The sequence below is a fragment of the Poecilia mexicana genome, unplaced genomic scaffold (genome assembly GCF_051168715.1).
Source record: "Poecilia mexicana isolate PSO_F unplaced genomic scaffold, ASM5116871v1 scaffold_7, whole genome shotgun sequence".
Lineage (NCBI taxonomy): Eukaryota > Metazoa > Chordata > Actinopteri > Cyprinodontiformes > Poeciliidae > Poecilia > Poecilia mexicana.
The window spans coordinates 20,462,270-20,483,683 of record NW_028263376.1 but is presented as its reverse complement, the minus strand read 5'-3'; the positions used below and the strand labels follow the sequence as shown (position 1 = coordinate 20,483,683).

The window sequence follows — 21,414 nt, the reverse complement described above, 5'->3', positions numbered from 1 at the left end:
AAATCAAGCTAAAATTTACTGCAATACTTTCAGTTTAAATAAAATGATCAGCCATCGTAACTCTTTGTCCCCTTGGAGACTGAAATGTTGTGACTTTGCAAGATTTAGCCTTTAATAAAGCTGTCAGTATTCATAATATAATGGCCACTGTCAGATTTGACCATTTCAGGTTTTATATTTGCACTTCCAGTCAAATAACTCAATAACTTCTTCTATGAATTAAAATTGAAGCCATGAAAATCAACTATCACGGCACTGTTTTCATTACTTTGCTTCAAATTTTAATCAATTTACCACAATTTTAATTAAATGCATTCATCTTAACAGAAAAGAGGATATTTAATCAGCCATTTTATGTTTGTTTTATCAAATAACTTTGATAGAGGTGAGAGAAAACTGAAAGATTTTAAAACTGAACATAATAGTTTTCAGAAAGCTTAGGTAAGCAGGTGATTCCAGCTCCCCGTTCACTACACCTACATTTAAACGATACTAAAACGTATTCAGGGCACATCTAACGCACAATTTATATTTTATTTTCTGGGACTTGTATGCCCACCCTCTCGAATGAAGCCCTGGGCAACTGCCACATTGGACAGAAAATTGTTAAATATTCTTTTTCATTTAAAAATATGTTTATTTATATAAAGTCTACCTGTTATTTTCTGTTTGCAATAAAATAAAGTGGCTGACTGAAAATCCTCCAACAGTAAGTCTATATTTTTATGTTTCTGAGAAACATTGAAACCTGGTCAGTTTTTCTGAGTTTCTCTTTTAGCAGGGAACGTGTCCATGAAATGGTAAATAATGAATGACTGGAAAAAATAAAAATAAAAACAAAAACATGCAGCTCAAATTTAGATTTGCATTGGATTTTGTTAAAATAATACAATATGACCAACTAAAAAAAATGAAAAGGTTTTATCATCTCAAATACTTGTAATCATAAACATTAAATTTCATAAAATATGTAATTATATACTAAGTTAAGCTGTTTGTATGCAATGAATTAATCTTCTATTTTGACTGGAGGATTGTTTGCATTTTGTAGATAAGTAAATAGTAGTAAGAAACCTGCATAAAAGCTGTCACTGAGTGGTAAAATAGTTCATTAATCAGGTAACAAGCTGTTTTTCTACTCATTATCAGGTTTTCATGCAGAATTAAGTGTTCAAAACAAAATCTGCTGATGTAAAATATAAGATTTGACTAAATTAATAGCGATTTTACCAAATTTCTTTATCAGACAAAATTGGAAAGTGGTGAAATTTGGAACCAATGTGTTGCCATAGAATGAACGAAATAAACTTGAGGTGCTCAAGGTTGGACAAACTGCAACATTAGGCAGATTTGACTAAACATTTATTTTAGAAAGCTAAGGAAATTAAATTAAAATGTATGTATTTTCAGATTTTAGGACAAAATGAATCATCTGACTTTTATAAAGTGATAGGGAGTGAGTGCTTCCCACAAACATAAAGAAAGATAGGCAGCAAACTTAAAAATATTAAGTTACTTTTAAAAGCTTTTTGTCCATTGGAGGCCTTCAGTTGTAGACATTTTATGCAGATATTGCATAAATATAATATAGGAGAACTCCTAAAATAATCACCTTGTTTTATCACCTTTTTAAATTTAAAAAAACATCAACTTATTTGATTTTACTGAAGCCAAAGCTGAAGGGCCAAAGAGCAACGTGTTGCGTTAAACATTGATCTCTTTTCTCTTAATATTCATTGTGAGCAGGAACAACATTCACAACGCATGCTTGGAAAGGATAAAAACGCTGCAGAAAAAATGAAATGTTTTTATCTCAGTTATGACTCAGAAATGCATTATGAATTCACCCTAGAAGCTTGTAAAAACAGGAATTCACCTAAAACCATAAATTAAAGAACAAAATACATGGCGCTATAAAAATACAAGCAAACAAAAACCATTTCTGGCGAGATCTGAGTGAATAAAGCATGGTTCATTCACTGCCTCAGCCGCCGTGTTGTGTTCAGGTGTCAGGAGGAGTGTAAAGCAAAGGAGGAGGTGGAGGAGGGGTGCACATACATAACATATAAACCCCACTACTCACCCCATTGTGTAAGCGATCATTCAATTAATCCCTGTGTTTCAGAAAACTGCAAAAGTGTTAAGCAGGGATGAGCGAGAGGACAGACAGGACAACTTGAGACAAATCAAAACACATGAGTGAGTCTGAGATGGCAACAAAAACACTCAGTAACATTCAGCTTCACAAGAGTCTTTAGCCAGGACTGAAAGGTGTGGATTTGGGCTGCTGGGCCTACCTGCAGGCTGGAGATGGCGGAGGGCGGGGTCATCAGGCTCTGCTCCAGCAGCGGGTTCAGAGGCGTGTTTCCTGGCAGGTGAGTGGCGCGCCAGTAGACCTCCAGGTATTCGGCCAAATGCTCGCAAGCATCCTCTAGCTGGTTCTCATCCAAAATGACATCAAACATATCCTGAAATAAAACACGTAGCACTGTCTTTAACCCTTTACAACCCGAGTTTAAAATGTCCGCCTGGATATTTCTGCTTATTTTAATTGTACGCCATTCGTTAAATGTCTTGTGAGTAAATATATTTGCCCATTTATCCATAACAACTGGAAATTTTGTTATGGATACTCCAATGATGAGAATCTTCCTTAAACAATAATATCTGTCAGTTGCAGTGGCTCTAACTCAAACATAAGTAAAAATAGATTAATACCCAACCGTTAGTGATTAAACTTGCAAATGATGGATAAAAAACTCCAGACGGTGAGCACTCACAGGGGGGCACTGAGAGAGTTTGTCTGCAGCCATCATCTGCACATTCAGGTGCTTGCTCTGAGATTTGCCCCTGGACTTGACCAGCCTCTGCAGCACCTGAGAGACAAAGCAGAAACCTGAGGATCCTGAGAGGACGAGGCAGCCTGAAGACAGCGATCCAGAGCAGAACGAACCTTTGGCGAGGAAACTTTCACGTAGACGATGATGGGAGCGAGGGACGTTTTAGCGAGCTGTGCGGGGTGGTTGATGGTGTCAGCGTCCAGAACCACCAGCTGCAGGGTTTTGGCGAGCTCAAATATCCTCTCAATCTCACTCTGAACCTCCGCTGCACAGATGAGACGCATACTTACGTCATAACTGAAGCAAAAAGGCTTTTTGTGCTGATGTTTGCTCTGTTACCGAGACTGGAGCGGGTGTTGGATCTCTCCATGATGGGTCTTTTGTTCAGGACGGATCTCTTTGCTAAGGACAGGTCGGCAGTTACACGGGTGATGGAGATCCTGCAAATTCAGTTTATATAAATAAATGTACAAAAGGATTTGGACTCAGAACACTGTGAGAAATTTTACTGACCTTCCTTCAAATCTGTGTTTCAGAAAGTCAAACAGAGCTTTCTGCATCATGTCCGTCACCTAGAGGAGAGGACAAAAACATACACTGTGACAGAAGAAGAATTGTATATTTTAAAACTGACTTTCCACCAGGTTTTCATTTAAAGTGGACCTATATAGAAAATGTTATGTTTTTCATTCGGGTTTCTACTGCTTCTAAAAACAACGCAAGCACTTCAGCCATTATTTGGTCATAAGTTAATGTTTTTTGGTGTCTGGAGAACGAGCCGTTCTGAAAACCTCCATATTGTTGGATCTCAAACTATGGGTTACCTAGCAACCCCAGGCCGTTACCTGGCAACCCAAGCAGAGCTTCAGCATGTTTGGTCCTGCTTACTCTCAAAGCTCTGCTCTCACACTGAAAAAAAATCCTACCTTTTTAAAAATTTCCCTCCTCCCTCAAAACTTTCTGTGCTCGCATTAAATTCCTCGTCTGCATATCTTCTCTTCTCCTATGTATGTCCTTCACATCACAGAAAAACTTCCTCCTAAACTTGACTGATCTGTTTGCTCTCCTCAGGACCAAAGTACTACATTCTGCCTAGCAACAATTCCAGCCAATAGAAAGAAAGCATTTGACTCTGTCTTGGGTTGCATTTGCTTTACAACATATGACAGCGGTTTACTGATTGCCAACAGATACACATGTTGTACTAATTTAAAACAAATTTTCTGAAACTTTGGCACATTATTTTTATTTGCAAGCAGAAAGAACAGGAGTGAGCAAGCAGGATTAACCTGCTCAAAGCAGAAGGATGTCAATAAGATGAGAGAAAATCAGGTTGTTAAATTAAACCAAACTGCAGAAAACTAAGTTTTGAAGGAAATTTGATACTGAAAATTAGGACTCCCTCTCTTAGATTCAAAATGTATGCTCTAAAGAAAAAAGATTTCCTTCATATTCCACACATCAGCATCTATTTAAATCAAGAACTATGTGTTACTTTTTGTTGAAGAACAAACAGATTTTGGGGGTAAAATAAAGAGAGGCTGACCTCATAGCCCTTCAGTGATGGTCCCACCAGGACCACCGGCCTCATAGAGGGCACCACGTCATAGGGAGGGACATGTTCCTGCCAGAAATAGGTAAGGACGGAGGAACAGAGAGAACAGATTTATTTATTGTTACAGGACAAATAAAATAAAATATCTCCTTTTTCACTCGCACAGTCTCATGTTCAGAGAGGCCATTATTTTATAGTCCTTCTAAGTTAAATCCAACAATGATTCCAGGTATTGTATAATCACTGTGCATAATTTGACTCTTCTTTGTCACTGAAAAGAGCCAGACATACCTGTTTTTGCTTCTGTTTAGCTTGTGAAAACAGAAACGTGACATTAAACAACAGTAAACCAGAAGAAGCAGCAGAAACTGTGTTCGTGTCCCAGTGATATAAGATGGGGCTGCAGTACTTACATTCACCTGCAGATGGCGGTGTGGTCCTCCAGCTTCCGGACACCATGTCCCCTAAACTCGAGGAGTTGCCTCCTGTTTTCCTGCAACAGCAGCAACATGCTGGCTCATAGCTCTCATTTTATGAAACAAAATCATGTTGGAAGTAAAAAAAAAAAAAAAAAAAAAAGCAAACATGTGATGACCTCTGACCTCTGTTTCTGCTCCTGTTTGAGCCTCATGGCCTCCAGTCGCAGAGGGCTGGGGATGAAGGCGATGTCCGCTCCTTCTTTCACTAACCGCCCGATCCACCAGTCATTGTTGTACTTCTGTTAAAGCCAGCAGGTCAAGGGTCAAATCTATCCATGCAGAGGGTTCATCAGCTTTCGCACAGGGTCATAACTCACTTCTTTGATGTGCAGGAAATCTTTGGCATCAAAATTAACTGCAGCTCCTTGGACAGGACAGTCCTCATCCAGAGCTCCGCAGTAACTCACATTTGTCTTTACGGCAAACGCTACAGGTTTGGACTGCGGAGCAAAAAATCGACAAGAATATTCATTGGTGAAATGCAGAAGTCTCTTGACCTGACTTTTGGGCTTAAATATTCTAAAGCTGTTAAATACTTTCTTTCTCTGTTTAAACACTAAAATTAAACATTAAAAATTATGTAAAATTATGCTTATGTACTCACAAAAGTATTTAAAAACTGTAAGGTGAAAATTGGGAAAGCAGATTACTAAAATTAAAGTTAAATTCATGTCTGTATACCTTTAGGTTTCTGGGCACATGGTGTTTCAGAGAAACTAACAGATTATTGATTTAATAATCTGCTAGTTCCACTGGCAGATTATTACATTTCTAACATGTTTCCCAGGTTATAAGTGAAATAATCTGCCAATGGAACAAGTATTATTCATCAATATTAAGGAATTATTGATTTAAAAGAAGCTCCTGCTTCTCTGTCAAAAATGTCTTCTAAGTTAGTTTTGTCTTATTTCAAGTGTGCTAAAATATTTGCACTGGGAACTAGACAAGAAAAATAACTAGTAAGATTTTTCTGTTTTTTCACTGAAGGCAACTCAAAGTGCATTATGACCATAAAACATCAAACTAAAAATATTACATAGTTAAGGAAAATCATGAAAAGTTGGAATCCAAACTAAAAGTAGTTATGTTTTTAAAAAGTTTTCAGTGTTTCAGCATTTCTGAAGTTTTCTGGAAGTTTGTTCCAGATTTGTGGTGCATAAAAACTGAACGCTGCTTCTCCATGTTTGGTTCACTTGATCCAAAACACCTGAACAGTCTGGATAGTCGAAACGATGACAAAACATCTGCAACATATTTATATACTAACAAAAGTATTTTAAAGTCTATTGTAGGAGGCTTCCTGTCCTTCTACAGCAGTGGTCCCCAAACTACGGCCCGCGGGCCGAATCCGGCCCGCCTCCACATTTGGTCCGGCCCCCTGAACAATACCAGAGAGCTTTTAGATTTTTTTTTTTTCATGTAGCGTATTTTCTGGACTATAAACCGCTACTTTTTTCCAAAGCTTTGAACCATGTGGCTTATATGTGGATTTTTCTTCAACCACCAGGGGGCTCTTTTAGCAGGAAGTGAATCATTGGAAGTCAAAATTGGAAATAAAAGAAGAAAGCGCCCATTAAAACGGAATTAGGTTTTAATCAGGAATTGAAATTTGAGAATTTTGTTGATCAGTTAAATAGCATTTAGGGGAAAAAGAAGATTTTTCGGTTTTTTTAAATAATACTGGGATCATTATGAGAATTTGAGGTATAGATATTAGGATCCAATAGATGGCAGTAGTGCAACAATAATGGGTGCAAGCTGCCATTGAAATCTAAAAAAGAAGAAGAAAAAGAAGCCGCCCATTTTCATTTAGCTCATGGTAGCAGGAGACACGAAGGATCAGCACTTTTACTGTTACAGTTACCGAAACTACTGTAATCAGTTCAGTTAAATCTAAACTTGGCAACTTTTTATTTTTCAACCGTAAGAAATGTGATATTTAATTGACCTGTTATGACTCAAATTTTGGCACTCCTGCAATCGTCACACGTTTTCTGTTACAAACTGACTCCGGCCCCCCACCAGAGAAAGGAAAAATTATGTGGCCCTCACAGGAAAAAGTTTGGGGACCCCTGTTCTACAGGTTGAAAAACAGAGAAAAAAATGCACAAAATACTGCAGGCTAAAGACGTAAATCTGCATGATCTACATATCAACAACACAATTCCTGAAGCTACTGGTTTTTGGTTTGCTTTTTAAAATTAAAATGATTAGCATCGTTAAGCCGTGTGGAGGCGGCCCCGGTGTTGTACCTTAGCTCTGTCGAGCTGCTGCTGTGCCTGGCGTTCGGCTTCACGCCGATACGCCTCGCGGTCCTCCTCGGCTGACAGGTCTGAATCCGACGGTCTACTGGTATACGAATCAGCCGACCCCTGTCAGGACACAATCAGACCGAGATTAATTCATTCTGCACATCTTCTGCTGGAACCTCTGAGGAGCAGAAACACAGACCTGCCGTTTCTGCTGCTCTCATCTGTGTTGTCTTCTGCAGTCTGTCTGCATGCAGGTGTGCATGTAAATATGTGTGTGCATTCATGACCGAATTCATGTGGAGATCTATGAAACAATGCACTGCTCTCCCACACCAGCTATCTTATGACAGACCAAATATAGCACAAAGGAAGCAACGCTTCCTCTTCTCTCCCGCTTGGCCCAAATCCATTCCAACATCCCCCTCAGTGCAGCACATACATCCTTTATTCCCCTGTTTATCCTCCAAAGGCTCCTTCTCATTAGAGAAATACACACTGGTTATCATTTTTCAATGTAAGCAGTTTCAGAACACGTCCCAGGAATGGCTAGCACATTAAGCTGAAAGCAAAAGATAGCAGAGACGCTAGCAGATTCGTTTTTCAGTAACTTTATGGTCATTACATGTTTTAAAAGATACATTTTAATCCCAGAGAAGCATGAGTTAAAACATAAAGTAGTTTTTAAACAATAATTTCATTTAATAAGCAAAAGAAGCAATTCTCACCCAGTAATTGTAAGTAATTGTCATCTTTCGAATATCTTTTTTTTTCTAAAATGGGTTGTCGTTTTCAAAAACACATTCAGAAATGTTGATGTTTATTTAAAACTGTTTTCATTCACACAGGAAGCACAGAAAACAAATTATTTTTTACCTCTAAGTGACGCTAAGCATGGAGCGTGCACATTAAGCCTCCGTATGGCGGCAAACACAAGAAAACAAGAAAAGAAAAACAAGAAAGGCGAACAGCAAAGTGGAAGTGATGTCTTCTGTGGAGCTGCTGCAGCACCATCACAAGCATATAATCCACCATTTTTGTTGTTGCGCATGATGTGTGCAACACTTTTTGAGCTATAAGCTGGGTGAGCGGTTGGGCTAAAATGTTAAGTAAATACATGAGGGAAATTTCCACTGGAATTTGTTTTGGAAAAATAAAATCTGCTCTGTGTGTGGATGCAGAGCGAAAAGGGTTAAAAATCTTCACATTTTAGAAAAAAACTCTCCTGTGTGGATAAGTTTGATTTCCCACATGATTTTGGAGAGCTGGGTTCAATTTCACAAGCAACACGTAGGTGTGATTAGTGCCAGACATGTAGAATTAAGAAACCACTTGAACGGGACCTGTCCGACAACACGAAGTAGGCTAACAAATCTTAAAACGTGCCCTGACCCAAAGCGATTTAAGAACAGATGAGAATAAACGTCTTTGGCGTCTATCAGGCTGCACAACCAAATCACAGTGAGATCACACTTGGTTCAGTTTAGGTCAAAGTTCATGAGTCAACAGTAAGGAATCAAGAGAGGAGAAAAATGGATTGACAAAACGGTAACTGTTAGAAACTGTTGCAAAATTAACAGCACAGTCATACACAGTGGTGGCAGGTGATGGTTCGGGCCAACTAGCATTTTCTGGCTTTAAGCTCATTTTTAGGAGGTATTTACATACTTTTAACAAGTTAATATGGACAGTTTTGCTTTCTCTACAAATTAAATCCTAATCTGAGTACGACATTTTGTATTCAATTAGGTCGGTGCGTCAAAAAAGCAGGAACAGAAAAATCTGAAAGGAGGCAAATACTTTTTCAGAGTCCTGAATCTGTCAGTGAGAAGAACTGCCACAGCAAAACCAAAATGAAACCAGCCCAGGAGAAACTATCACAGAAAGCCGGTAAAAAAACAACAACATTCTTGTAAAGAAAAGGCACATTTTTATAGAGCTGAAACAATTAATTGGGTGAATCATGATTAATCGATTACTGAAATGATTGTCAACTAAGTTAGTAATTGATTAATTGGTAACTGGACTAAACAGACTTACAAGAAGAGAAATTAGAGCTGTACAAAAACTGTAAACATTATGCAAATAACATTTTTAAAAAATCACATGCTCAGTGTCTTTTGCTATTCAATTATTGATCGGTTAATCCAGGAACAGATCAGCTCTGTACTGATGTTAAGTCAAGCAGAAAGGACTGAGCTTTTCACATGTTGATGTTAGAAATATTTCCACTCTAGATGCTTCCTTTGCTACATTCCTTTAAAAAAGGAAGTGAATTGCTTTTTCCCATCTTTTAACACATTTCTAATATTTGATTTAATAAAAAGGTGTCAAAATAATCGATAACTAAAATAATCGTTAGCTGCAGCCCTACATCTGGACAGTGTGGTACTACTTTCACCGAGGCTCAGTGCTGGTCATCCATCTTGCCAACATATACAAGCGGATCCTCTGGAGGTCCAATTAACCAACATCTGCAAAGAAGTTCCCAAACAAAAACCAGAGCCACCAATGGCCTTTGCATGGAACCCAAAGCGAAGCGTTATTGACAGCAGCTCTGCGAGCGAACACCTCTCCGCGTTTCTTTTTTTGGTCTGGCGTCTATGTTAGATAACTAGATGTGATTTCTAGCACTCTGCGAGGCACCACTGCACCAGAGCCGGAGCAGCGCTGACAGAGAGGAAAGGAGGGTGAGCAGGAGAACGGAGCGGGAGAGAGAGAGATAAGAGCAGCGTATAAAGACACACCGAGAGGACGGGAGGGCTCGAGTAACGAGGGGCCAGAGGGGGAGGAAACCTCCGGGGAAAGGATGAGATCCGACAGGACAAACAGGAAAATGAAAACATGAGACGGAGATATGAGGAAAAGTTGCATACCTGGCTGATTAGGAGCACAGCGCTAGAGCCTGATGAAGACATGAATGTGAAATCTCTGTCTTCACTGGGAACGCTCACAAACCCTCACAGACATGAAAGCAGAATAAATGTGGTGGTGGGCGCAGAGTAGAGGCGTCACATTTAAGGTTTTCTACAGAACAGGAGGCGACTGCTGCTCTTTGTGTTTGGAGATGACAAAGGAAACCTCTCCAGGCTGCTCTTTGGCCTCCTGGCCACTTGTTTAACACACCAAAAGACGCTTCACCAAGAAGAGTAGCAGGACATGAACTTATCAAGGAGAAGCGTCACTGCAATGCAGACTGTAACAATGAAAGCAACATCTTCATTTTTGTTTTCTTTTTTAGGATGCCTTGTTTTATTCCTGCTAACATCTCTGTCTGCAGGCTAAATTTAACTCTGCTCCTTCCTCCTCTGCCTCTGTGATTATTCTTCACGCGCTGCAACACTGATGTCCCCGACTCTGCAGGGTGGGGGCCAAGCAAGAAAAAAAAAAAAGTGTGTCACCCAGCTAGTTGAGCCCAGAGAGGGCCAAATCATCCAGCAGTCCGGCCAGCGGCTCCTCAACGACGGAGTTCAACGCTAAACACATTATGGTTTTTATTTTGTTCTCTTTATCCTGTTAAAGTCACAGTGTTTACACAAATGAAAAAACTCACTTCACAGAGTTCACAGAGACTATGAGAGCCAACCCAGTTAGCTGGTTGTTTAAGTTTTATTCCAAATCAGTAGTTCTGTGCTCAACATGGTCCCTAAGGAGAAGCTCTAAAAACCGACTCTGGATCCCCGACCTACTGCTGACAGATTTCAGTTTGTGTCCGAATCATCTGGTTCTCTATTTGGACTTATTCTGTTACTTCACTGCAAAAACACTAAATATTACCAAGTATTTTTGGTCCAGTTTCTGGTGCAAATATCTCAGTACACTTGAAATAAGACAAAACTAACTTAAAAGAGACTTTTCAGCAAGAAATAAGTGAATAAGTCAAAACATAATTATTTTTCATTAATATTAGAAAATTATTAATTAAAACAAGCTCCTATTTGTTGATGAAAAGTCAGTTTTGTCTTATTTCAAGTGTAGCAACACATTTGCACTGAAACTAGGCCACAAATACTTTTGTGTTTTTGCAGCGTCTGTATGCATTTCCCCAGATGAATACTGGAAAACATGTACAGATAAAGCTACAATTAGAGCTGGGTGTTTTTCACACCATTTTCTTATCATGATAAGAATTATGATGTATTATTGTCACAATAAATTCAAATTAATCATGTTTAAAATCCCACCAAACTGTCCTTATTGTCAGGATTGATACTTTTAGTATTTTCTACACTGTCAGTTCAATGACAGCATAAATAAATACCAATAAACCTGAAAATAAATGAAGCACATTACAAATGGGAATATTTTTCAAGAGCATTTCTTGTGTTTGTGGGGCTAAAATTGTTGTGTGACACACAGTCACATTCATACACTTACCTAAAAAATAAGTGTTTTCATGATTTGTCAGCTTATGAAGCTGAAAGCTTTTCTTAAACATTTACTTTTATCTATATTAGCAAAGCAGCTTGATAAATTTGACTGGCAGCCAATCAGAAAGAAGAGAAGAGCACGGCAAATAATATTTCTCTAAATTTCTCCTCTTGTGGGACAACAAAAGCTATTTCTACATCTTCAATAATTTATTTTAACTTATATTTTACAATAATGATTGAAAAACAGATTTCATTTCTAATCAAAAAACAACATTTCTGATTTTAAAATGTCTTCCCTCCAACTTTCTGAACTTTCTGAAATCCTCGGGTTGCATAAGCAACAGCATCTTTCCATCCTCGTTCAACTTCAGCTGAACTGTATTAGAGCAGCAAAATCTAAATTTTTTCACCACGTACTTTCTGCATAAATCTGCTGTAGTGTGTTGGTTCAGAAAGAATTATTTAGTCCTTATTTATTCGGAATGTAAACTATCCTTAGTTCTAAGCGACTGTGTGTGGACGTGCCGGACTGGTGAAACGTACAGGACGTATTCCTGTCTGTAAAGCATTTAATACAATTTTATGTAAGGATTTTTTAAATAAACTCAATATTTATTGACTGGATTGAGTTAATTTTAGATCTTGGTCCCCAGGAACAGTGCCCAACTGTTGCTTTTTAAGCAATAATATTTAAAAATGCATGTTTTTTTAAAGAATAAATAGCATTCCCCCAATTTCTGTCTTCATTTCTGAACTCGCAGCATTTACTATTTATTCTCCAGCAAATCCAGTTTCCCATGTGTTTTCTGGAAATGCTCAGAAAGACCCATATATACTGTAAATATGCTCTGCTTGTACAAAATGCAACACAAATATCAAAACAGTGACCCAATAAAAACATTTCTTCATCAGTGCAGATGCACTATCTGCACTGACAAAGGTTCACTCAACTCAGCATGCTAAATGCTGTGACTCAGCTCAGAAATCTGGTCTATTTTTTTGTTTGAATCAATATTTTTTTTATAGTTTCAACCAATAAGATTTCAACCCCTTGGGAAGCCCTACAATCTGTATAGAGCATTTAACTTCATTGATCATTAAGCAGAACAATAAAATTTTTGTTCTTTTCTCTAGTTTTTTAAAGTATTCCACACTATAAGGCGCACCTTCAATGAATGGTCTATTTTAAAACTTTTTTCATATATAAGGCGCATGGAATACAGTAGAGGCTGGAGTTACGTTATGCATCCACTAGATGGAGCTGCACTAAAGGGAATGTCAACAAAACAGTCCGACTCTGGTCGGTGAGGAGAGCCTTCCGCGACTGGGCCGGGGCGTGGCCGGACGATGGTCACCCTTCTCCGTTCACGCACAGCATCTTCATGGAGAACATGGTGCTGAATGACCTGCAGACGACCTGATCCTAGACGGTCGGTAGGTAGATAGGTCAGTCAAACTTTATTATCAAGCAGCGTTCTGACAACTATCCCAGCATGCACCGTGCCCTTCTTCTTTTCCGGGCGAAAATGAAGTCGGCGGCTGCTTACCGTACCTGCTAGACCTGTTGTGGCTCAATATTGGTCCATATATAAGATGCACCGGATTATAAGGCGCACTGTCGGCTTTTGAGGAAATTGAAGGTTTTTAAGCGTGCCTTATAGTGTGGAAAATACGGTAAAAATCCCACAAATAATAAAATACAGGTGTAAATAAATATTATACCAGATCGTCTGTCAGGTTTGTACCAGTGTGTTTTAGCAACAAACACTCTATTTCTGTATTATTTTGTACTATATGCCATTTTTAATTAAATTTTCATTTAATTTCCATTTGGGATTAATAATAAAGTATTTTTTAATTTAAATTTTGCCACTGTTTTGTTTTGTTTTCTATTGAAATATGACTCTCATATTTGTTCTCACATTACAATCCCACTTTTGGGACTTTATATGATTAAACCAAAAAACAAAGTAGCACATAATTTTGTAGTGAAAAGAAAGTGATGCGTGATTTTAAAAAAAAATGTTTTAGATTACATCAGATTTGGATGTCTGAACCTGAAATCTTTGCTTATTTTCCTTTGCAAGCTCCATCAAACTCTGTGAGATTAAACAGAGAGCATCTGTAAATAGCAATGTTTGAGACTTGCCACAGATTCTCATTTGGATTTAGTCTCGACTTTGACTAGGCCACTGAAATAAATGAATATGTTTTGATCTGTAGGGAATGCTAACAAGCTTTTTTGTTGTTGTTTATTTCTGGGACTTCCCTGTATTTATCTCCATCCATCTTCCTGTAACTGTGACCGGCTCCCCCGTCCTCATCCCCACAGCATTATGCTGCCACCACAACATTCCAACGTGTGGATTAGTTTTCTGAAGCTCCGTTGTGCCTTTAGCATTTTCAGATGATGAAAGCAGCTGGTTGGTGAGTTATTAATGTAGGAGTGCCAGGGTAAAGGAGGCTGAATACAACAAATACATGCCACGCTTTTCGGATTCTTATACAGAAAACGATTGATAACTTGTCACTCAAAATCAAAAATCAGACTAAAAAACCACAGCTCAAACAGCTGCTGCATGATGAAATTACTGAAATGCTATAATATCAGCCTCTATTTCTGCAGGTTGGACAAAATCAAGTGAAACAACCACAATCAGGTTTGCAACCCCCAAAATCCCAAACCAAACATTCACCACCCCCCACCCCCCCCCCCAAAAAAAAAAAAAAATTACCCATCAGCTTCCACTGGACTCGTAAGCACCATGCAATAAATCATTCTGTTAATATCAGCCGCTCTGCATGTAAAGTCGATCAACCAAAGGCTGCAAGAACCTGTGCAGAGCGCATGCAGCCAGACTGCAACCAGAAAGTAAAACAGGTGCAGGGAAGGAGGAAACAAAAGCCCCGCTGGAGGAGGGGAGGAAGACCAGGTGATGGAAGACAACACGGGAATCTTTGACAGGAATACTTCATACTTACTCAGCTAATGATGCTGCTGCTGCTGCTGCTGCTGCTGCTGCTGCTGCCGCCGGTCCCTCCCTCTCTATACATTACCTGCTGAATGCAGACGGACTGCGCTGTGTCCCGTTCCCTAAAAAGGGACGACCTGCACTGGAGCAGAAACTGGCAACACCTTCTTTTCTATTCTTACCCCACATCCTCACATCACAACACAACAACCAACGCAGCATTTGCGTCACTTGATAAAACCCACCTCCTCAAATTTACATCACTCTCATTTATTATTCCGCGAGTCCGAGTGAACGTGCGGCGGCCGAGAGAAGAACCGGGTGAAACTGCTGTTGCTATCGATGCCTCCCTTAAGATTTCTTCTCCTGCTCATGTCCTACATCTAACACATGTATCCATACAGTATCCTGCTGCAGAAATGAGTCATACTCCGCTGCTCCTCCATAGTCACACCCCACCCCTATCACAAGCAAGAAACTATCTGCTCTGTGTGTGAATGTTACTCCCTCAGTGTGAAAGCCTTTGTCAGTGGGAGCAGGAGGTGGTGGTGGTGTGTGTGTGTGTGTGTGTGCGCGCGTGTGTAGAGGTAAGATAATGATTGGAAAGACACTGGAGGAGCTTGTTTGAACACTGAACCCACACATCAGCATCACATCGGCCTTCACCATGAATATTTGAAGCTGTACGACATTCCCTGGAAATCTGGAGGTTTTCATTAAGCTCCCACTCAAATCGGGAAAACTAACATCTCTGCTGAAGGAAACGCCCGCTCAGCACTTTTCCTATTCCACTGCTCCACATTCCCTATAAACAATCATAATAATAACACTGCCTTATATGAAACTGATGTGTTTTTTAATCAATCAAATTTTATTTGCATAGCACATTTCAGCAGCGTTTCAAAGTGCTTTACATCAAAACAAACACAAAAACACAGAGTCATGCAGTATAGAATCAACAATCAAATAATTACATTCCATCAATAAATTCATAATTGATTACGTTCCAAATACAACTCCAAACAGGTGGGTTTTTAGTCGAGATTTAAAGGAGGTCAGTGTTTCAGCTGTTTCACAGTTTTCTGGAAGTTTGTTCCAGATTTGTGGTGCATAGAAGCTGAACGCTGCTTCTCCTCGTTTTAGCGTTTCTTACATTCTCAGAGGAAAGTGTGAGCATTTTGAATCTGAAGGCAGGTGTTAATGCATCGTAAAGTCAAAAGTTCTTGCAAAACTAGCAACTTTAAAAAAATCTATTATTAAAAAAATGTTAGTTATTCTTCACGTGATCAACATAATCTAAGCAAGTCATATCTAGGTAAAACAAAGCAATATAAATATTGAGCCAAAACCTGAAAACGAGTTGTGCCTCATTAAAAATAAATATATTGTTTAGATGTACACGTGTAAATAATTTCCAATAAAATAAATAAAAAAGAGATATATTGAGTTTGCACATCCTGAAATTGAGTCTATTCTCAGCACAAGAACAGAAAACTCTTTCTAAAAATACCTGCTGTAGTTGGTCACGATTAATTCATTTAAATGCAGATTTGGATGCATTAAAGTCAAAATAAATGTGATCAGACTTACTGAAGAAAATACAAAAGCAATGTTTACTAGAAGATCAATATTTTCTGTTGCACCTAACTGTTTTTAATCTCTCATATTTCGGTCCTAGTTGAGGATAAAATATTCACCACGTCTGTAAACCGTCTTTGCTGGGGGACAAATTTGTCCTCTTCTTGAATTCCAGCTGGGGGCCACAGAAAATCAACACAGAGGCCACAAACAGCCCCAGGGCCGCGCTTTGGAAAACCCTACGTTAATAGGTACCATTTCATAACGATTCTGGATGCGTTTAGCTTTACGGTTCACTTGAAAAACTTTCAAATGAACATAAATTTCTTAGCAGGCCAATGCAGGTCCTTCTTATAATCTCTTACTGTGGATTTATGAACAATTCTCCAGGCTTTCTGAACACATTTCCCAGTTTTATTTGAAATATGAAACTGCTTTTTCACTCTGTTTCAGTCCTGCTGTGTTCCCAGACATAAGAGCATAATGTGACATGAGCTTAAAAATGAGCAAAACGTTTCAAGGCTTAAAAAATACTTCGCACAGTGTCTGAAAGTCACGTTTTTTAAAAACAAGAAAAAAAACCATCACTTAGAAACTGGCTTTCAGGAACTGGACTGATTCATCGAACAACCCGTGCCTGTTTGGATTTAATATTTAACTGAACAGAACTCGGAATAATTAAGCATTAGACCAGGACAAAAGCAGCTGAAATATGGAAGATATTTTATGTTTCTTTTGATTGCATCTGGATCACGTGATGTTTTTCTCCCCATCTTTCAGGTTCATAAACTAAAATTGGGACTAGATAAACCAGATGAAGTTGGATAAAGCAGCTCCTTCTATGCTTCTATAGATCTGGTGGTGGAGACATTTATGGCGGATCTGTTCCTCTAAACACACCCTCCGAAAGGAAGAAATTCATAACACAACAGCTTATGGATGATTCAGACCAACTAAACAACTGAATTCATCAAACTGGTCTGAAACCTGGTCTGAAAAAGGACTGAGGTCTGACAGAAATGAGCTGCGACTGAAGGAAGAAGTTAAAAGAAACTAAATGCAACAGATCACGTTTTGAGTAAACTGCTTGTTAAGTCTCACTAGACCAAGAAAAGTAAAGCAAAAAGAATATTTGAGCTCCCAATACTCATTCAGAGTTTAGTTTTCTCATTAAAATACCATCCGGCAGAAGAGCATGTCCTGCATGAGCCGCTGGTTTCTTTCACTGAATGCAACTTTTCCTCTTTCACGCATTGAGGAAAGTAGGCAGTGATGATTTGGGTTGTCTGCACAGCCCAACGTTAAACTACTGGACTCCAATATCAAATCTTTGATGAATTCTAAAAGCAGTTTAATTTGTTTAAAAAGGTCAGTTCAAGTCAAATGCTTCTTCTAATCCAGGACTGTCAAACTCATTTTCATTTTGGGCCAAATCAAAATCATGAATGCTCTTAATGGGCCGAATATATCGATAAAACCTGATAAAATATCAATGAATTCTTAAAATTAAATATTATTAAACATCTTTTCAGGCCCTCCAGGATTTTGTGACTCTTTTTGTAATTTTTTGCTATAAAAATTAAACAAATTTGGAAATACTTACTATACTTGTGGATATTTATAATGGTAAATGTGATTTTCATTACTCGTTGTGTAGATCATGGACTATAATCTGACATCAATTAAGATTGAGGCAGCTGTTTAGCACAAGTAAGAAAGTTTTTGACAGTTTTTGAGAAAAATCTGCAATAATCTTCCATTTATTAGCGCAAAAAGTTGTGGGGATTTGCTGATTTTTTTGTGAATTTCTACAACATTTCTCAAGAAACTGAGGGGACTGATTGATATAACATGGCAGTAAAGAGATAAAAATTGAAGTCATAATATTTAAACTCATTTAGTGTTTAGTCTAGAATATATAGGGCCACATAAAAAGCTTTGGCAGGCCAGATTTGGCCCACGGGCCTCGAGTTTGAGCACATGTTCTAAAGCAAGATGTGAACAAATGTTTCTTCCAAAGCAACTTGTCACAACAGTTTCAGCCTGAATATTATTTTAATCACAGCATAAATCTTAAATAACACCAAAGCACCAAATTAGTTTTCTAAAAGTGTCTGACCTGAAATTACTAATTAAAAAATTCTGGGCTGCGTTGGGATTTCAGAGCAACATTCCTCCATTTTCATGCTTTTTGCTACCCTCTGCTGGACACAAACAACACCTGCAACAGCAGACATTTCAAATCCAGACCATTCAAACTCAATGCTGTGGCATTAGGAATAAAAATTAGACATACACACACTCTGCTAGTTTTATATAGGAACGTTTCCTTTACTCTGCTTTTAATAACTCAGGAAACGTTTACCTGTCGTTTGATGAAGCTGGACGTCGTGTCTGAGGACGTGCTGCCATCTGAGCGTTTGAAGCGACTCTTACGTTTAGGCAACTTCCTGGGCAGCTGTGCAGAAACAAAAATACACTTTCAGCATATTAATCACACACATGTGTGTTTCATTTGAGCCATTCCTAAAAAATGATAACCAGATTCCTTATAGAAGGACTTTACTTAACCACAGTGCTGGGAATTTACTAACAATATATTTATTATGTTTTATATAAAATAAATAGATTGATCGATTGATAAAATGTCTAAATTAACACTTGTGATAGACTAAAAAACCAATAATTGGATGAAAGAATATTACATTTCTTGTTAAAGTTAATTTGAAGAGATATGTAACAATAAAAAAGACCATAAATGCAAAAAAATAAAAAATACAGGTGAATGTGAGAGGATGTAAAAGCAAAATTGGCCAGAAGTTGCACAAAAATAATTAAAAATAAGAAATAAACCAACTAATCTGTCTAAAGTTTTCAGAGTAGGAAGATTAAAATTAAAACACCGCTAACATTTTTCATAGCATAATGAAAATTACACAATTTAATTGAATTTTATCATTCCTACAGCTTCTGAATTGCACTCAAAATAGAATTATGCCAATGAATTACAACATTATTTGGTCTCAATTACTCTAAAATATGCTTATACGATGCTTTATTATGATATAGCTTTGCACTGCCAAGTCAAACTTTAGTTGAATATTACTAGAAGAACCAACGTTTATTCTAAAGTTTAAAATAAAAAAACAATATTTAAAGAAATACCTAAGTCATCCCAAGATATAAGCAAAACAACCATTTTCCTGCTGCAGACTCCCAACAGAAACAGAGTAATAATAGAATTCCCCTCAGGGCCGGTCCAAGCCTTTTTGGGGCCCTAAGTAGATTTTCATTTGGGCCCCCAAACCAACAACCAGATGCTTCATCATTCCTAACATACCTGCTATCATTAGCATGTGGTGTTTAAGTGTGCCATTTTATTTTAATTAGTTGAAAGTAACATCGGCTGATAAACACTAAATTTACAGTAAACAAGTTTATATTTTCCCAAAAGTGGCATCAGAGGGAAGGAATCAACCTATTCTTTAACAACTTAAAAATAACATGTAAATTGCTGTAATTTTAATTATATATTTAAATTTCATCGCTAGCTTAGTGCTCTGCGGCCCCCTGGTGGTGGGGGAACCATAAGCAGCCATTTATACGCCTCAGCTGGCTCTTATTTAATCATTTCTACACCTTTATTTAGCTGTTGCTGCATGTAGAACACAATGTGACAGTTTTCAAATAAATCTGAATGCGAAACGGAGCCCCAATATCAGATTCTGCTCTGGGCCCCATAAAATCTTAGTCCGGCCCTGAAAGGCGCTGTGACGGTCTGTAACATACACATTTTCTTGCAGGGTTTGTGGTTATTGTGAGTCTTTCTCGGGTTTAATCATGCATGTTCCCAGCACTACTTCGCCTAATATGATCATTATCTAATCTAAATAAAACATATTTCAGATTTTGTCGAAGACGCAGAGGGTATTCCCCCCCACCCTTAGTATTACATGAAGCGCTTCTGGTTTCAGGCTACAGGTTGCAGTTGGAGCCACGACCTGATTCAAAAAGCTGCAATCCCGTCATGTTGCTGCTGTGCTTTTCTGCGTTACTGTAGACGATGCGGGCCTGGGGTAAAAAAAAAAAAAAAAAAAAACCCGCACAGAAATAAATAATAAAAGATCAATGTAAAGGAAAGGCCTGATGTGTGAGTCTGGACCAAAAAGCAGCAGGTTTGATCATTTTTTATTTTATTTTATTTAAATGTGTGGGTGGATTAATGATGCTCCGGTAAAAATAAAATAAAATAAAAATCTGCGGTTTGACAGAAAGATGAGGGGAGGAAAGAAGTACAAGACTGCCAAACCACGACGCCTCAAATGGAACAACAAGTAGCATCTGACACGGTCTCTACCAACAACCTGCCCGGACAGACGGAGCTGCAGTGAGTGAGTGGGTTTACCTGGAAATAATGCGACTGGGAGCCGGTTTCCACAGCAGACAGAGGGTCTACGGGCGATTTGGACATTTTGACTTGCACCATCTATTGAGAGCGCAGGGAAGCGGGCGGCACACAGACATGCGTTACTGGAGGAGGAAACAAGACGCACCAAATACATCTATATGCAGGAAGGAGAAGAAGAAAAAAAACACTGGAAGGAGGGCAGAAGCGACCCGTAACATTCATGCAAAGCTAGGGGAAACAAACTATTTCCCTCCCTATGACAGAGTAAAAGCAGTCGTTACATCGGAGGGTAGAGAGACTGCAGAGAGCAGGAGAGACATCGGAGCTAAATTAAACCTTCAACGCCGAGGCGTCAGTCCTCACAGGTCCGTGCGTCGCTGAAGTTGGTGTCCGATTCGAAGCCTCTTCGCTGCTTTTTTTAGGACTCTGCGCCGCTTGCAAGATTACAAACCTGAACTGAACGAGTCTGCGATGCTTAATGAGATCGTTTAAAAACATTATTTGGGATTTGTAAAGCATTAACTTCATTAATGAAACTCAAAAGAGAGCAGTTTTGAAAATTTGGAATTTTGTGGATTTTCTGCTTGAAACTCGGTTACGATTTAAACTTGAGTTGTTGCTCTACGATTCCAACAGATTATTTAAGTAATCTGTAATAATTTGTATTCCGAACATGCGGATCCATTTCTTACCATTGTAAATATTAACAAACGAGAGAAGACAAACATAAGAAGTAAAGAATAACATGAATTCAATCCGAAAAGAGATTAAAAGAAGCACAATTTATTTAATTCCAGCTCAAGTCAAATTAACCCAAAACAATGTATCTTCTAAATCCTGATATTATATGTTATTCCTATAATGTTTTTTTTCTATTTATGAAAGTATAAAAATTAAAATATGTATTTTCTGGCAGCTTGAAGACTGTTTTGCAAAAGTTGTACTGGATTATTCTGGATT

The 21,414-nt window shown here is 38.3% G+C and overlaps 1 protein-coding gene across 2 annotated transcripts; it reads right to left on the bottom strand.

Annotated features, from left to right (window-relative positions):
- Nucleotides 1-2,099: 2,099 nt before the first annotated feature.
- Nucleotides 2,100-21,113, bottom strand: LOC106906070 (voltage-dependent L-type calcium channel subunit beta-4-like). 2 transcript variants are annotated; one of them, XM_088007218.1, is made up of 15 exons: nt 20,452-21,113; nt 18,412-18,504; nt 7,127-7,246; nt 5,192-5,314; nt 4,998-5,113; nt 4,815-4,888; nt 4,687-4,706; nt 4,560-4,562; nt 4,387-4,464; nt 3,354-3,412; nt 3,180-3,280; nt 2,954-3,105; nt 2,781-2,876; nt 2,298-2,468; nt 2,100-2,129 (listed from the first exon to the last, which is right to left on the bottom strand). In XM_088007218.1, the coding sequence occupies exons 1-15, from the start codon at nt 20,530-20,532 to the stop codon at nt 2,100-2,102; spliced, it is 1,317 nt and encodes a 438-aa protein (XP_087863344.1). In that variant the 5' UTR covers nt 20,533-21,113. The 2 variants fall into 2 exon arrangements, with proteins under 2 accessions (XP_087863344.1, XP_087863345.1); XM_088007219.1 differs by lacking the exons at nt 18,412-18,504; nt 20,452-21,113 and adding an exon at nt 10,000-10,041.
- Between the last annotated feature and the right edge of the window lie 301 nt (nt 21,114-21,414).

Bases quoted from the DNA above. Each gene is read 5' to 3' on its own strand.
- LOC106906070 (XM_088007218.1), bottom strand. From the start codon at position 20,532: ATGGTGCAAGTCAAAATGTCCAAATCGCCCGTAGACCCTCTGTCTGCT. The intron at 2,877-2,953 runs GTTCGTTCTGCT...TTTGTCTCTCAG, and splicing joins TGAAAGTTTCCTCGCCAAAG to GTGCTGCAGAGGCTGGTCAA. The intron at 2,130-2,297 runs GTAGGCCCAGCA...ACACTTTTGCAG, and splicing joins CCGCCATCTCCAGCCTGCAG to TTTTCTGAAACACAGGGATT.